Raw genomic sequence first — 19011 nt, forward strand, 5'->3', positions numbered from 1 at the left:
GGTGCCTGGGTTTATTTCTGGGATTTCTATCTTGTTCCATTGGTCTATATTTCTGTTTTTGTGCCAGTACCATACTGTCTTGATGACTGTAGCTTTGTAGTATAATCTGAAGTCAGGAAGGTTGATTCCTCCAGTTTCAGTCTTCTTTCTCAAGACTGCTTTGGCTATCCAGGGTCTTTTGTGTTTCCATATGAATTGTTAATTTTTTTGTTCTAGTTCTGTGAAAATTGTCATTGGTAATTTGATAGGGATCACACTGAATCTGTAGATTGCACTTGGTAGTCTCGTCATTTCCACAATATTAATTCTTCCTACCCAGGAACATGGAATATCTCTCCATCTGTTTCTGTCATCTTTGATTTTTTTCATTAGTGTCTTATTATTTTCTGTGTACAGTTCTTTTTTCTCCTTAGGTAAGTTTTTTCCTAGATATTTAATTCTTTTTGTTGCAATGGTGAATGGGATTGACGCCTTAGTTTCTCTTTCTGATTCTTCATTGTTAGTATATAGAAATGCAAGTGATTTCTGTGCATTGATTTTGTATCCTGCAATTTTGCTAAATTCACTGATTAGCTCTAGTAATTTTCTGATACTATCTTTAGGGTTTTCTATGTACAGTATCATATCATCTGCAGTGAGGGCTTTATTTCTTCTTTTCCAATCTGGATTCCTTTAATTTCTTTTTCTTCTCTGATTGCTATAGCTAGGACTTCCAGAACTATGTTGAATAATAGTGGACACCCTATTAAATAATAGGACACTCTTAAATAAAGTGGACACCCTCGTCTTATTCCTGATCTTAGGGGGAATGCTTTCATATATAATTAGCAACTTTTAAAATCACTTCTTGCAAACTTCCTTCTTATCTTAAAACAGAGGATCAGTTACATTTTCATGGCTACTGTATACATAATGATTGTATATTGTTGTAGAAAAGTATATTTTAGGATCAAGATGGAGGAGTAGGGAAACTCTGAACCCACCTCCTTCCATGTGTGCATCAAAATTAACTACTTAGAAAGCTAACTATCTATGAGAATGACCTGAAGACAAGCAGAAAAGATTTTACATAACTAAAAGCATAAAGAAAAAGCAACAAGAAGACAGGCAAGAAGGACAGAGATGCAATCTAGTCAGGACCCCCAGCCCAGAATCAGTGACCCACAAATACAAGGGAAATCATAGTCACAGAGGTCCTCAGTAAGGGGCATGCTGTCCAAGCCACATATAGGGCTCTCGGCCCAGGAATCCTGCACAGAAAAGATGAGGCCCCAGAAGTCGAGCTTTGAAAAGGAACAGGGCATGTTTGGAAGAGCCAGAGGGCTATGGACAACACAGACTGCACTCTTAAAGGATGTGTGCAAAGTCTCACATATGCAAAGTCCCAGTGGAGAGGCAGTCATTTGAAAGGCACCTGGGTCAGACTCGGTTAACGCCCTTGCAGAGCCTTCCACAGAGACAAGAGGCAGTTGAGACTCCCCTCGGTAATGAGACACTGATGGCTATTTGTGGAATCTCCTTCTCCTGGGCTGACACCAGCAGTGGCAAGTGCCATTTTGGAATCCTCTCCTGAGCCTACTAGTGCCAGGAAGCACCACCATCCAGGCTTCTCAGGTGGCACAGTGGTGAAGAATCCACCTGCCAATACAGGAGATGCAAGAGATGAGGGTTCAATCCCTGGGTCAGGAAGATCCCCTGGAGGAGGAAATGGCAACCCACTCCAGTATTCTTGCCTGGGAAATCCCATGGACAGAGGAGCCTGGCAGGATACAGTGCTGGGGTCATAAAGAGTCAGACACAACTGAGCACATACGCATGATAACAACACCCAGCAGTGGGTCCACAACAGGCATGCACCCCAGGTCACACAGCCAGCCAGCTGGGGGTCAGGCCCCCCGCCAGCTCACTCACAGTGGGGGCCCAGCCACAACATGCCTCGACATCACTCACCGCCAGGGAAATGCAAATAAAAACCACAGTGAAGTATACCTCACACCTGTCAGAATGGCTATAATCCAAAAGGCGACATCACGACTACCAGTAACAAATGTTAGGGAAGGTGCAGAGGAAAGGGAGCCCCGGTGCACTGCTGGTGGAATTGTTAACTGGTGCAGCATTGAGGTCCCTCCAAAATTTAAAAACAGAGCCACCATAAAGTCCAGCAACTTCACTTCTGCGTATTTACCCCAAGAATATAAAAGCATGAAAAAGATATATGCCCTCCTATGTTCACTGCGGCATTATTTACAATAGCCAAGTAATGGAAACAACCAAAGTGTCCTCTGTAGATGAATCACTGAAGAAGATGCAGTATATACATATACAATGGAATATCTATTTTTCATTAAAAAAGTGAAATCTTACCATTTGTGATAACTTAGATGAATCTAGAGGGTATTAAGTGAAATAAGTCAAAGACAAAACTATATGACTGCACTTATATCTGGAATCTATAAAACAAACAAAATGAAATCAGACCCATAGAGACAGAAAAGTAAGAGGTGGTTGCCACAGAAGGAATGGAAGGTTGAGGGAATGAATAATATAGGTGAGAGAAATTCCATATATAAAATAAATAAGTCATAGGATGTAATATACAGCATAGGGAATATGGTAATAATACTGTAATATCTTTGGTTACTAGACTTAACATGGTGATCACTTCAAAGTGTATTTCAATGTCAAACTGTACAATATACTGCACACCTGAAACTAAAATTGTACAGTATATCAACTATACTTCAATTTAAAATAAAAATTTTAAATAAAAGTTTATTTTATAAGATACATTTTAAAAAATCACCAGATTGAGGGAATTCAATTCTTTGGGTGCTAAAACGATGATGCAAGATATTTAAATAGGCGCATCCCTTTGCCATTCCAGAACCAATCCCAAATGTCATGTACAACCCACCAGTTTCTGCCATTTGCTTATTTACAAATTTACTTCCTTTTATAATTTACTTCCTTTCACAATGTATCACTTAACAATGATTTTACTAAAAGAGAATGGAAGATGAATGAGATTCATCATGAACCAATCAGAGCAGAAAAAGCAGACTTACCATCTCTTCGGTTTAGCCTTGCAAACCCAGGACCATGACTGCTGGAGAGCTCAGAAGAACTGCTGAATGATGCTTGAGACAAGGTAGACACCAGAGGGTCATCACAATTATCTGCCAAAAGGAAAAATTCCACATTCAGGTTAGTAGCCTGCTGACAGCTTACTTGGATTCAATAGATAAAACAAATAAAGAAAATGAAACAAATAAACCTAACAATATGCCCACTGTTTATAGATAGTAAACACTCAACAAGAGAAAAAGAATTTAAAGACAGGACAATATGGAAATGGAGAAAGAAAACTACATAGAAATTACAAAATAGTATTTTGAGATAGAAACAGTTTACTTAAACAAGAAACAAAAATATCTCATCAGTATACCTAATTTACACAAATAAATGTATATTATTTAACTACATTAAAATTAAGAACTTAGAGCTGTCAAAAGACAGGTGAAGTGAAGAGAAGTAACAACATGAACAAAGTATTCCCGGAACAGTTTACAATTAGTTTTGCAAATGAAGGGAAACAAAACAAAAAATGAGGAGAAACAAAAACTCCTTTCAAATCAGTTAGAAAACACAGTAGGAAAAAATGACACAAAACCAGAGCAGAGAGTTCACAGCACAGAACCACTTTAAAATGATACTCAAACTCAAAGCATAAATTAACACTACTATTAGATACTATTTTACAGAGCTTCCCTGGTGGCTCAGACCCTAAAGAGTCTGCCTGCAGCGCGGGAGACCCGGGTTTGATCCCTGGGTTGGGAAGATCCCCTGGAGAAGGAAATGACAACTCACTCCAGTATTCTTGCCTGGAAAATCCCATGGACGGAGGAGCCTGGTGGGCTACAGTCCATGTGGTTGCAAAGAGTCGGACACGACTGAGAGACTTCACTTTCACTCCACAGACAGGAGGCCAGCAAGATTTAATACATCTGACAACGCCAGATGGTCTAGACAATGTGGGCCAAGAGAAGCCCCAACATCCCGCCAGTGGCAGTGTAAACATGAGAATCTACTTTAAAAAAAACAATTTATCATCAGCTTGCATTTTTTGAACCTCTGCTTCCCGAGGCCCGTCGCCCCACTGATAGGTATGTCCGCCTCGGCAGAGCCGCCGGATAAGGGTGTTACACAAATGCGAGTATTAACTGTGCCATCAGGAAAGCGGGCAGCATTAACCTAGAGCAGCTCTTGTATTTGTTCACAGGGATACGTGAGCAGTTTCTAGCAACAGTGCTCATAGCAGCAAAAATTGACAATCTGAACATTTACTGATCAAATAAGAGATAAATAAATCACAGTACTTTTCACAATGGAATAACATACAGCAGTAAAAGGAACTACACCAACGGACACCAAAAGAAAAAACAAAAAGGTGCGATCTTAGAAATACAAATTTTAATGGGAAAATGGCTATAGAAGACCATATAATATATGTTGATAGCTTTGAGAATCTTAAAAACAAGCAAAGCTAAATAAAACATTATTTAGGGACATAAGTGATGAGGAAAATACTATTAAAAAACAAAGTAATGAAAAGCTCAGAATTCAAGACAGTGGTCACTTCTGAAGGAAGGCAGGGTGTGTGTGTGTGTGTGTGTGTACATTCCCATACATACATGTATATATCAATAGGTATATAAGGGTATATATGAAATACATATATACATGTCTTATTATCTATTCTATTATGTATGTCACATAGCCAATAAAAAGGAAGGTACAAACAGTAAGGAAAAGTGTAAGAATAGTCTCATGTTGACATTTTATTCAGCTAACTCTTCATTTCATGCAGTCTTTAGATTTTCATATTATATAATTACTAAGCAGTAGCCATTTTTGCTCTTACCAGATAATATTTCTCTTATATTTAGGATTTAACGTATGTTGGTAATTAAAAATCATGCACGATTATTGTCACAATTCTTAATTTAACAATGAACATTTTAATTTAAATACATCTAGGATTACATAGATTCACCTGAAATTTTGTGAAGTCTAAGCATTTTGAACATGGTTTTTTTTTAACCGTCACTAGTAGTTTTATTGCTTAAATATTCAAACTACAATATTTTTCTGCAGTGCTGCTATTTGAAATATACACTTTTCCTTCAAGTTAAAGGTTTAAAGTATAAGCGGTTAGTACAAATTTACCAACTTCACATTTGAATGCTTTTCAAAAGAATTTGCTAAAGATAGCATTCATTTTTTAGGATTGTCTCATTTTCATTTAAAAGTCCACTTTTTCTTCTTTCACATCTTAAATTCTTTAACTCTTAAAACAGACTGATAACTGGTCCAGACTTCCTGCACGTCTATCGATCGGCTTAAGTACTGACACTGTCGATCCAGTTGTAATTCAAGTGTTAAGAAATGTAGACATAAAAAGACGTAACAATTCGTGAAGTGTTACACTCAAGCAACAACCAGAACGCTTCCGTATGCTGTGGAAACTATGACGTATGTGTTTGTGTGCACAAATGAGCACATATATATATGGGGTGTGTGCATGTGTGGGTGTTGTATCAACCGAAACTATAATACTTGTGAATCACTATCAGTATTCAGGTATAAATGTGACCCCCCCCAAAGCTAGGCTGTTTCACTGCAATTCACAGTCAATTATGCAGATTCAACTCAATGCTTCAGATGTAAAATGACTCTCTAGTGCAATCACTCTAGAGGGCATACACTTATTGCACATTTGTTTTTGCCACTATAAATTGAGAATCAATACTGTTCTATTTTTAGCTTAAAAAGAATGCGATTAATCTAAGAGAAGGGGTGTTTACCCCATCTGTGGGGAAAAGGACACGTGATATGGGAAAGGGATCAGCGGGGCGGGCAGGGTGGAGTTGCGGGGGAGGCGGGTGGTTGGGGGGCAGCCGGGAATAGACGAGGGCTTCAGTGTCAGCTACAGTTCCAGCTGTCAGCCTGAGTTGTGGTTGCATGAGTATATACATTTCCCCACAATCTGTGGTATGTTCGTTTAGCAGTAAAATATTCTAAAGTTATCCTTACATAGAACTAATAATAATGAACACACGCATTCAGTGAGCACTCTGCTAAGAACTTAGAACCGTTTCACACGAGTGAAGTGAAGTGTAAGTCGCTCAGTTCTGTCAGACTCTTTGGGACCCCATGGACTATACAGCCCATGGAATTCTCCAGGCCAGAATACTGGAGAGGGTAGACTTTCCCTTCTCCAGGAGATCTTCCCAACCCTGGGATCGAACCCAGGTCTCCTGCATTGCAGGAGGATTCTTGTCCAGCTGAGCCACAAGGGAAGCCCAAGAATCCTGGAGTGGGTAGCCTTTCCCTTCTCCAGCGGATCTACCAGTTTTTACCATTCTTCTTTGAGATACTAATATTATTTTACAGATGAGGTAAAATTGAGACACAGAATTTGGTTAATTTGCTCATCTCCTTGTGATGAGACCATGATATTTAAATACTACATCAGATCATCCTAATATCTGGTCCCTTCACCAAGTACATATGTACCATACAGACATATAGTATATATATATTAGTAACAATGTATTATATACATCTAATATGTATATGTACAATATTTGTACTTATGCATAATACATAGCACAGTATAGTTATACTACAGTGTCATGCATTTATTATATATATACAATTATGCATATAATATATAATTATATTTACAACCATAATGCATATATGTACAGGCATGACATACATATATTACAATATACATATATGTATTACAAAATGTATGTGTATATATATGTATATATAGTGTACTGCCGGGAGCCAGCATGAGGACCTCCGCCCGTGGCAAAGGTCATGAGGAAGGAGGCTTGACATACACAAAGGCGGGATGGAGCCTCAGGAGTCCCCCTGGAAATTCTCAAGCACCCACCCCCAAAACCAGAGCCTGCCTACTTTACTACTTTGTGCTCTCACCTACACCTCTGACTTTACGGGGGGCTGTCCCCCACCACCTCTTTCAGAGAAGGAGTTAACTTACAGCTCCAGTTAATAATAATTCCTGGGCGTGATAGGAGTGTTTCAACCTACAAACTCCTCTGAAGGTTCTCTAGCCTGCCTGACAGGCTTGTCCGGCCACATGTGATTGCTCACAGCCTCCCAACTGTGAGAGGCATGAGATGCTTTAAACCTTCTAAAAACAGGTTCTTTAGAGAAGTTAGAAAACTATTAGTATTGTATAGTGGGCTGATTAGAAATTGTATTGGTGAAGGGTTTTTCATTTGTTGAGCCAATATTTACTGCTAAGTCTCCACATCCCCTACCCTTATACACATTAATGAATATATAGAAGAAATAAGTATTAACCTTTGGTATTAATCACATTGGACCTAGGCTAAGCAAATTCTTTCCTTAATTAAAACCCACTACACCCTCACCCTATAGGAATGTAACTTTATTTGGTACCTTCAGAAGGTGGCGTCTATTTTAAGAATAATCACCCCTGGAGAAATAAGTGTTCTGGTTGACTGACCGCTGTCACAAGGAAAGGGTCATAAATTGTCAGCAGGCCCCCTGGCCAGAAGATGATGTAACACCCCTAAGACCTCTGTATACATCTGTATGAAGCACCTGACTTTAATAAAAGTCAGGACTGCTGACCCCACGTGACTTTTGTATAACATCTCAGTGTATAAAAACAGATCCTGGAAAAATAAAAAAGGGGATCAGTTCCTCAAAAGACTGGTCTCCCCATGTCGTTCTCTCACCTTCTGGCTGAATTATTTGGAACGTGGAGGCTCGTCAAGCCTACTAACTATGCCTGGGCTTCTAAGATCTGACTGGGGAGGCCTTAGTGTCTCCTCTCCTTCAGGAGAACAGGAGGACACCTGCGGCCTACGTAGGTGACATAAATTCCTTGCCTTGGAATTTTACTAGCTTTCCACGTAAACCAAGTTATTCAGCCTCTTTTCTCCACTGAATTTTCCTACTGAGCCATCCTCATCCTATTACTCTTCATATGTCTAATTAATATTTAATTAAAGCTATCGTATCCTGATCGCTGAAGCTGTCTCTCCTTCGAATTTCCCTGGATCCACTGGGGCTGGACCCCGGCAATGTATACAAGCTGACCCTGTATAAATGCTAAGTTGGCCATCAATCATAAGTTTAACTGATGGCACAGACTTATTATATGGCCTTCTTAGGTAGGCCCTGGGGATGGCCCTCCAAAGGCTCCCCCTCCTTCTTGAAAGCACCCTATCTCACTACCTCTAGAGCCCAAGGAAGCAATGGTTGGTATAGGGCACAGCCTCCAGATGAGACAAGAGGGAGGAAGTGCTGGAGCCTAGCAGGGGCCAGAAGAAGAGAGAGGATACTGTTTCCAAGCTGAGGAGAGCTGTAGGCATTTATCCACAGAAATACAGACTTATGTATTTATGTGTAAATATTTTTATATTCACATATTACATATGTATTAATATACATGTATTTACTACCATATATTATAATATTTATATTATATATACATGTGACATATGTTCTTCACTTGTACATACAATATGTAGTATAATTTCATGTGCTCAGTCACTCAGTCATATCCAACTCTTCTGTGACCCCATGAACTGTAGCCCACCAGGCTCCTCTGTCCATGGGATTTCCCAGGCAAAAATACTGTAGTGGGTTGCCATTCTCTTCTCCAGGGGATCTTCCCGACCCAGGAATTGAACCCAGGTCTCCTGCATTGCAGCAGAGTCTTTACCATCTGAGCCACCAGGGAAACCCTTGAAGTCTCCCTGAGACAAACATTGTATGGCATTACTTATATGTGGACATGCTCAGTCATGTCCAACTCTTGGTGACGCCATGGACTATAGCCCACCAGGCTCCTCTGTCCATGGGATTTCCCAGGCTAGAATACTGGAGCGGGTTGCCATTTCCTTCTCCAGAGGATCTTCCTGACCCAGGATCGAACCTGCATCTGTTGCACTGGTAGGATTCTTTACCACTGAGCCACCAGGGAAGGGGCACAGGAGAGCGTGGAAGACTTCAGTCACCAGTGAAATTTAAAAACACTGTCATCAAGGGGGAGGCTTCTACAAATCTAAAGGGTAGCAAGGTATGTTTGGTTAATTTGTGTTTTTTTCTATCAGAGGAAGAAATGAACATCACTGTTACTACTCTATGCTTTTTCAAAATGATATTACTCTTTATACAACTTCTCATAGTCATATTAGAATTTCCACATTAAACTTGATATATAGTGAGAAATAATAATAATGTATAATAACATATAACTTAATACATTAAATTATAATTATTAAGTTATACATTATTAATATATAATAATGAATGATGTATAATAATGTATAACTTATTATTTTGTCTTTTTGTAATTACAGAATTTTTGTTAATTTTTTCATATATTTGTTTTGATTCACTTTTTTAGAGAATTATATTAGAATATACATATCTATACATATTTATTATTATACATACATAATTGTTTTAGAATATACATTCACCCTGGAGGGGGCATGGCAACCCACTCCAGTACTCTTGCCTGGAGAATCCCCATGGACAGAGGAGCCTGGCAGGCTACAGTCCCTGGGGTCTCAAAGAGTTGGACACGACAGAGTGACTGAGCACACATACACACACACACACATTCTAAGGGAAAAAATTACCTACTTTCTGTTGAAATATTTTCATGTGCATGCATGTACACACACGCACAATGACACACAAACCTACAGCTTTCAAGCCAATATCTCAGAAAAGATACTGTTTACTCCTTACTGTGAGAGAACTTACCATTGTCATTAAAAAGACAATGATAAATTAGATCTCTGGCAAATTGTGTATATGAATATACTCAATAGCCTCTTACAAATACAGATGCAAGCTATATTGAAAGCATTTTAATATAGCTTAATTGATAGTAATTTAATTTAATTTTACAAAGGGCTTTATTTCATAATTTCTATAAGTAAAAGCTGTTCAGGTTTTAATAAAAGTAAATCAATTTTCTTAATCTCTGTGCAATACAATCTGTACTAAGATAATAGGTGTATGTTATTGGCTGCTTATGTTCTTGGTGCTGTATGTGTATTAAATACTGACAAATACCTTATACCATTTGATACTATTAATTCCATTGTACGATTGAGGAGGAAGGGACACAGTAGTTAGACGATTTACCCAAAGTCACAGAGCTGCTGTTCTGAGGCACACATTGTTGAAACTGGTAATCTAAAGTATACTTGCAAAAATAGGCCTGATTTTCAGTAACATTCAGCTTAGTTGCCACTGAGTAAAACAACTTTCTCTGTTATTTGGAAGACCTGCTGAAATCAGTTGCATGCCTCCTGACGAATCACGTTTCCCATGGGAATACTCACTACAGAAGGGTAGGACAGGGCAGAAAAGGACAGGCAGGAAAGATGCTTAATACCTTCAGAAACTTTCCATACACCAGAAGTGAGGCCTCCCCTGGGAGCTTTAGAGACATCGCATCTCAGTCGTTTCCGAAAACAGTTGACTGTTTAGACCTATTAGAATTCAAACATTCCATTGACAGATTGAGGGTTAGGAATGCCTTTCCTTTCAAGAAATCTATTTCCTTAAAGCGCTTTATTCCAATCTGTATTATTGAAATTGTCATTCAGTTGAAGTTGGAAATAATGGACTAATTTAGGAAAAGTGTGGAATTTTGCTGACATCATTCAAAAATATTGTGTACAAGGCAAGCTTTCATCCCCAAAGTGAGAATACAATATTGTTCTTTAACCATAAGTCCAACCTGAGTTAGTTCTACAGATTATTCAGGTCCAGTTTCACGATTTCAGAAGGAGTCCCATCTTCCTGCCCTAGCATGACACAGGATCCAGACCCTGATGACCACTCCTGCCCAGTGAGAGACCGAATATACAAATGGACAATGACCATACTATGTACAAAAATAGAACCTCATAATGTGTAGCAACCAGCCCAGGAGCCAACCTACTATCCTCAGTAGCCTGTTCAGGAAACCAAACAATAACTGCTGTAGCAACTGGCTCCAAATAGCCAACACTTGGTAAATACCTTACAGCTTCCCAACTTGTGTGCCTGCTTCCAACTTGTGTGAGTGTGTGCTCAATTGCTCAGTTGTGTCTGACTCTTTGCGACCCCATGGACTGTAGCTTGTCAGGCTCCTCTGTCCAGGGGATTAACCAGACAAGAATACTGGCTCAGGTTGCCATTTCCTCCTCCAGGGGATCTTCCCAACCCAGGGATGAAACTTGCATCTCTTGTGTTTCCTGCATTGGTAAGCAGATTCTTTACCACTGAGATACCTGGACTGGATAAATCTCTGCCAAATACAGAGGAACCGAAATATGTACACCTAATCAATCACATAGGATGGCTCACTCCTGATTACCATGTCTACAGTGTCCCCCTGCAAACAGCTTGCAATCAAAGCATACCTGATGCCTTCTTTTGTGTTTTTTTTTTTTCCCACAATAAAGCTTTCCCTCACCCCCTGCCAGCATTTGAGTCTCTGCAGAACACAGCTGATGGTAGCTGACTCCCTTGCTACAGCAAGCTCTGAATGAAGAGTCTGTGCTCTCAACGAAGGGAACTATAAACAAGGTGAAAAGCCCTCAGAATGGGAGAAAATAATAGCAAACAAAACAACTGACAAAGAATTAATCTCCAAAATATATAAGCAGCTCCTGCAGCTCAATACCAGAAAAACGAACAATCCAATCAAAATGTGGGCAAAAAACCTAAACAGACATCTCTTCAAAGAAGACATGCAGATGGCTAACAAACTAATGAAAAGACGCTCAACATTACTCATTATTAGAAAAATGAAAATCACACCCACAATGAGTTATCATCTCACCCTGGTCAGAATGGCCATCGTCAAACAGTCTACAAACAATAAATGCTGGAGAGGGTATAGAGAAAAGGGAACCCTCTTACACTGTTGGTGGGAATGCAAACTCATACAGCCACTATGGAGGACAGTGTGGAGATTCCTTAAAAAACTGGAAATAGAACTGCCATACGACCCAGCAATCCCACTGCTGGGCATACACACCGAGGAAACCAGAATTGAAAGAGACACGTGTACCCCAATGTTCACTGCAGCACTGTTTACAATAGCTAGAACATGGAAACAACCTAGATGTCCATTGGCGGATGAATGGACAAGGAAGTTGTGGTACATATTACTCAGCTATAAAACGGAATGCATTTGAGTCAGTTCTAATGAGGTGGATGAACTTAGAGCCTATTATACAGAGTGAAGTAAATCAGAAAAAGAAAGACAGGTACAGTATATTAACGCATATATATGGAATTTAGAAAGACAGTTCTGATGATCCTACATGCAGGGTGGCAAAGGAAACACAGATGTAAAGAACAGACTCTTGGACTCAAGAGGAAGAAGGTGAGGGTGGGATGATTTGAGAGTATAGCATTGAAACATGTATATCACCATATGTAATGATGGTAATGATGACCAGTGCAAGTTTGATGCATGAAGCAGGGCACCCAAGGACGGTGCATGGGGACAACCCAGAGGGATAAGACGGGGAAGGAAGGAGGGGGTTTCAGGATAGGGGGGACACATATATACCTGTGACTGATTCATGTTGATGTATGGCAAAAGCCATCATAATTTTGTAATTATCCTCCAATTAAAATTAATTAATTGGAAAAAAAGTCTGTGCTTTTTCTCATTTCGGTGGCCTTCATTGATTTCCATGTCAATGAGGTCCTCCCAGCTATGCAGGTTCATCCTCACAGTTGTAACCACCCTAAGCATTCACTCAGCACATCAAAGAAAAGCCACAGAAGCCCATCCTAAGAATTTACAGAAGTCCCAGTTTATGTTTGAAAAGTAGCATCAATCTCTTGATTTTATATATATATATATATATATCACTTTTATGGAACATGCACCTATAGTAATCCATCCTAGCTACAGAGTATTGTGTTGACCAAAAACCGTTTTCTGGAACAATCTGAACAACCTTTTTGGCCAATCCAGTACAATCATGGAGGGAGGTTTATAACTTGCCCATGACTTGCCCTATTCCAGGTCGCTATGACTTGCTTTGTCTGGGGTGTAGTTTAGCCAGGACCATGCTAATTTGGAAACCACTAAAATAGACTTGCAAATTAATTTCTAACCAATGGAGAGCTTTGTTCCTTTTGCAAACCTCTTTATGCTTTTTGTACTGTTTCATGAAGCTATTTAAAGATTGAAGAAATGGCTGTGGTATCACACCCCGTCCCTTTCTCCCTGTGTAAGTATGTCAACTGACAGTGTGTGGAGGCAGCTACCACATAGTGACATTCTGGTGAGAAAAAAGAAAGTTTAAGGAGTGGTGATGATACAACTGGGCATGAATAAAATATAAGTTTTCATAAGAGTAGGTGACAAAATATGGGCCTATCCTGATTTTTCTCTCTCATCGTTACCTAAAATAACATTTCAACTCAATTAGCTACCACTGAGTATAGATCACTGCTAAATTCTTTAGCTTGTATAGTGATCTGTCTTTGACATGAAGATTAACATTCACTGAGGATACCACTGTTAGATATAAGACAAGCATGAGCTTCTAACCTTGTCAATCAGTGGCTTAAATCTAAAAAATAACATACTGCTGCAACTCAAAACAAGTAAATATTTATCAGTATGTTTTCTAGAGCTGAGTCAAAGACAAAAATGATTTTCTAGTTTTCAAGAATTCATTTCTGGTAGCAGCCTATAAGTTTCTATGCATTTTCTTCTACATAAGCCATGGGTGATTTATATATACATACTCATATATATACACATACGTATACATATGTATATATGCACATATATGTCTAGGCATATATATATAATATATATATAAATACTCTTTGATGTTAATAGGATAAACTTTCACTTGGAGGCAAACATTGGCTTACATACCCCAAGTTACAGCCTTGAATACCTTTCCCAGTTAATGGATTAATGGGAAGGCAGTTAACTTTTAATGACAGCACAGCCAGAGGCTGATTGATTTTAGAGGTTTAATAGCAACTATGAAGTCCAGATACTAGGACAAGGAGACCTACAAATTCACCAAACAAAACCATCCAAAGGTGAAAGGGTGGAAGAAATAATTAAAAAGTAGAGACAGTATCAGAGTTCTAGGAATCTGTATACAACACAAGCCTTTACTGACAGATAAATGACCACACGTGACACCATGATGATGTTCCTGAATCTAAGCGCCTCCTGCACAACAGGCCAGTATATAAAGAGACAAGTTGTTGGGGCGGGGAATAGCAACTTTATTTGAAAAGCTGGCAGACCAAAAAGATGGTGGACTCATGCCCCAGAGAACCACCTTGCCTGATGGAATTCAGGCTTCTTCCAAGAAGGGCACAAGTAGAATCAAACTTTTTCTGGTTCTGGCCAGCCTCCAAGGGGATGTGTTAATTTCTTCCTCCCTGCTGTCATTCACTGGTGGGCCTGGTCAAGATGTTTCCTGTGAGCTAGACAAGGATATTTTAGCTTAATGCACATTACCTAGGGGGCAGGGGAACCAGAGAAGGGCCCTTATATATAATTTAAGTTTATAGGCAACATCCCTTTAGTGATTAACTTGCATTAGAATGTAAAAGTTTCTTCTCTATTACAATAAATAGATTTAAGATTTGTAACCTTATCTCAAATTCATTCCTTTTATGACCAAGTCTAAATTTCAGAACTGACTTTTGACTAAAAAAGGACTTAAAGAGAAAAGTTTTAAGCAGGTATAAAATTCAAAATCATTCAAATAATAGATTGCAGAATACACTAGGATTAAAACAGAGCTATAAAGGGTTCTCTCATAAATTTTGGATTTTTTTGGAGTGGAGGTGGGGAGAGTTTTAGAACATTAATAGGTGTGTAACATGGATATGATAAAGTATGCTTTGAATTAATGAAGAGGAAGCCCAGTCAAAAGAAAATGCTCATGTAAGATTAAAAATTCAGTTGGAAAAAATGACAACAAAGTAAAAATGATGTTCACTAACATGAGGTTTATGCTGTTGACAATCTCAACATACAACATACAGTCAAGCAAGAAAAGTGATGAGAGGCCTAGAAAGTATCACATATAAATAAATCCAAGGAAGTTTTACATACATTTGCTCATACACAGATTCTGCAGTGTACACAAAGTGAACTCATACATACGAGTTTATGTGAATCCTCATCCATTTATTGCAAACAATATAGATTAACTTGCCTTTAAACCTATGATAGAACAACTAAAGTCAAATGGCAATGAAGGTGAGTCTTTAAAAGAAAATAGGTTTAGATGTTTAGTGTAAAGAACTTTTCTTCCATCTTTTTCTTTCTTTCTAATAGGTTCATACAAAGACTCTGGAGTGATACTCATATTAATACAAACAACTTGTTTTTCACAGCCCAGGAATAGAGGCAGAGGAATGGCCACTGTATTAGATTCCTGTTGCTGCTGTAACAAATTACCACAAACTTAGTGTCTTAAAGCAACACAAATGTATTAGCTTACAGTTCAGGAGGTCAGAAGGCCAAAATTAGTTTCACTGAGCTGAAGTCAAGCTGTCAGCAGGGTGATATTCCTTCTCAAGCTCTAGAGGAGAATGTTTCCTTCCCCTTTCCAGCTTGCAGAGGCCGACTGCACTGTGCACAGCCTTCTGATTGCTGCTTGCATCATCATATCTTCTTCCTGACTGCCCTGCCTCCTTCTTACACTTATTCTTGTGATTATACTGGACCCAACTGGATAATCCAAGATAATATCACCATCTCAAGAGCCTTAATCTAGTCACATCTATGAAGTCCCTTTGCCAGTCACTTTGTAAGGTAACAAATTCAAAGACTCCAGGGATTAGGAGGTGGACATCCCTTAGAGGCCACAGTCCTATAGCTACCACAATTGCCAAACTGTAGGTGTAGAATCAAAAATGTGATTTTTTTTTTTCAGATTCAAAACATTGCCCAGAGATTGTTAAAAGGTAGTTTTGAGTCTGGTGTAGTGACACACATATACTGCTTTGATGATGAGACTTTCTATTTTGAGTAAGCCATTGGAGTTAACAATAATGGAATCCCCATGTGTGATTATAATTTGAGAGTGATAAGACTGGACCTTTGCCTACAAAGGTCTGTATAGTCAAAGCTATGCTTTTTTCCAATAGCCACGTATGGATGTAGGAGTTGGACTATAAATAAGGCTGAGTGCTGAAGAATTGATGCTTTCAAACTGTGGTGTTGGAGAAGACTCTTGAGAGTCCCTTGGACTGCAAGGAGATCCAACCAGTCAATCCTAAAGGAGATCAGTCCTGACTATTCATTGGAAGGACCGATGCTGAAGCTGAAGCTCCAATACTTTGGCCACTGGATGTGAAAACCCAACTCACTGGAAAAGATCCTGATGCTGGGAAAGACTGAAGGCAGGAGGAGAAGGGGACGACAGAGGATGAGATGGTTGGATGGCATCGCCGACTTGATGGACATGAGTTTGAGCAAGCTCCAGGAGATTGTGAAGGACAGGGAATCCTGGCTTGCTGTAGTTCATAGGGTTGCAAAAGAGTCAGACATGACTGAGCGACTGAACAACAATAACAGGACTGTGTCGTTCCCAAAGTCACTTGGAATATTATCGTAACCATCTCCTCGATACACAAAGCTTAAAGAGCTTCTTTTCCTTGTGAGCGCCTGCTTCTTCTCCAGGTTTCAGCCATAGTTCCCCATTCTTCGTGAAACCCACCCCTCAACCACCGTTCCTCCCATCCCACCGGAGGGCCCCTCCTTAACCTGACTGGGCTTCTACTAGGACACCTTTCAGGTGATCTAGGTCTCCACTTGTTGGGACGAAAGCAGATGGTCAGTGCCGCGAGTTACCTGTCACCTCTTTCAGAACCCAGAACATAGCACAAGTGACGACAAGGCTAACCGCACAGCCATCCTCCAGGGGCTCAAGTCCTGCCTCTGCCAGTTACTGAAGGATCTTAGGCACTTTATTTAAACTGCCTCTTTCCACCTTTAAATGGAAAGTACTTACCTTAGTACTTTAAATAGTACTAAGGTAAGCTTTCTGAGAATTAAAAGTCAGCATATACCAGTCCATTCTGAAGGAGATCAGCCCTGGGTGTTCTTTGGAAGGAATGATGCTAAAGCTGAAACTCCAGTACTTTGGCCACCTCATGCGAAGAGTTGACTCACTGGAAAAGACTCTGATGCTGGGAGGGATTGGGGGCAGGAGGAGAAGGGGACGACAGAGGATGAGATGGCTGGATGGCATCACCAACTCGATGGACGTGAATCTGAGTGAACTCTGGGAGTTGGTGATGGACAGGGAGGCCTGGCGTGCTGTGATTCATGGGGTCGCAAAGAGTCAGACACGACTGAGCGACTGATCTGATCTGATCTGATATCAGGAATATTGGTAGCTGGTATATAGTAAGTATTGTGTAACTGTGATCACTACCTTAAATAATTACTAGTATAAATTCAAAACTTTTGGACTTCCCTGGTAGTCCAGTGATGAAGAATCTGCCAGTGCAGGAGGGGTTTGATCACCAGTCCAGAAAGATTTTACATGCCATGGGGCAGCTAAGCCTGTGCACCACAACCACTGAGCCTGTGCTCTTGAGCCCAAGAACTGCAGCTATGGAGCCCGCACGGCCCAGCTCCTGAGCCTGCGTGCCTAGAGCCCGTGCTTGGCAACGGGAGGCCACCACAATGGGAGGCCCGCACGCCGCAACTAGAGTGGCCCGGCTCGACGCAACTAGAGAAAGCCCACGTGCAGCAAAGGCTCAGCAGAGCCAAAAGTAAGTAAATAGATAAAATTATAAATTCAAACATTTCAAGAGTTGGAACTGAATTAAAAAAAAAAAAAAAAAGAATTAACCAAAAGAAAGAGAAAGAGAGGGCAGCCTTTTACATGTCCAATCACATTGTTAGTGTCCCTCTAAAAAAACTGGCACAGAATTATTAACCTAAAAAGGAAGTTAAGTGTCCTTGGGATGCACTGTTTTTCTATTAAGGGATAATTTTTAAAGTTCCAAAAGGCCCTATTTTTCTTTATATCTCTTGAATTTTAGAGTCCTTTGCTTCATTTAATCCAGAAAAATAGAATTTAAGACCAAATGATGCATAAATTTAGCGGCCGTGATTCATAAGAAAAGTGGAAAGGATTCAGAGGACACAGGCATCTCTTCATTTAGACATCTTTGATGATGTAGTTAGAATGTTCGGAGCATTCACGCTGTGCCCGGCTACCTCACACATGCGTGAAGTCAGAGCAATGATGACCTCCTGAGTATGTGCTATTTCCATTAACTGATTATTTTCAACCTGAAATTGCCATGTTTCAGACTTTGATTCCTGGAGGGAAAATTGGGTAAGCCTCATTTCAGTTCCTGTTCTAGTCATGTTAGATGATACTCTGACATTTCAGAACAAATACTCCATTTTATTACCAAATTATTTTGAGAGTTGTTATTTGTATCTCAAAATATCACACTTAAAGATGAAGGCTCAAGTCCTTCACAGTGATAAATTTTTTGGCAGATAAATACATTTTAATAGGTGAGTCCACAAAGGTATTTTAATAAACCACTATGTCTAACTAAGGGGTAGGCCAGTAGGGGCGGAGGACAGACGAAGATGACTAGAAACAATAAGCTTCTCTGAATGCCAACATAAAGTTAGATGGAGGATATTTCCAGTTCATTGGCTGAGATTATTGTGTTTTATCTCATAATTGAACAAGGGATGAGCTTGGCTGGCCTCCGGGGTTGATTTCCACTGTTTTTGGCAGCTTCCTTAAAAACTGGCTGAGCAGGTGTTAAGTCAGCTCAATGGGACAACAGGCCAATTCCAGTTCTAAGTTCTGGAACATTCCAACAAGACTACACTCCCACCAGAGAACCATCACTGTTTCAAGGACACTTGGACCTTCCCCACCC

General features: G+C 39.8%; 1 protein-coding gene across 1 annotated transcript in view; it reads right to left on the reverse strand.

The window, feature by feature from the left end:
- Nucleotides 1–19011, reverse strand: part of CNTNAP4 (contactin associated protein like 4) — a 285557-nt gene that overhangs the window by 238954 nt on the left and 27592 nt on the right. The window contains exon 2 of the mRNA XM_027513975.1: nucleotides 3066–3176. Coding sequence (XP_027369776.1) covers nucleotides 3066–3176 — 111 coding nt within the window. The remainder of the gene's footprint in view (nucleotides 1–3065; nucleotides 3177–19011) is intronic.

The sequence above is a fragment of the Bos indicus x Bos taurus genome, chromosome 18 (assembly GCF_003369695.1).
Source record: "Bos indicus x Bos taurus breed Angus x Brahman F1 hybrid chromosome 18, Bos_hybrid_MaternalHap_v2.0, whole genome shotgun sequence".
In the NCBI taxonomy this organism is placed as follows: domain Eukaryota; kingdom Metazoa; phylum Chordata; class Mammalia; order Artiodactyla; family Bovidae; genus Bos; species Bos indicus x Bos taurus.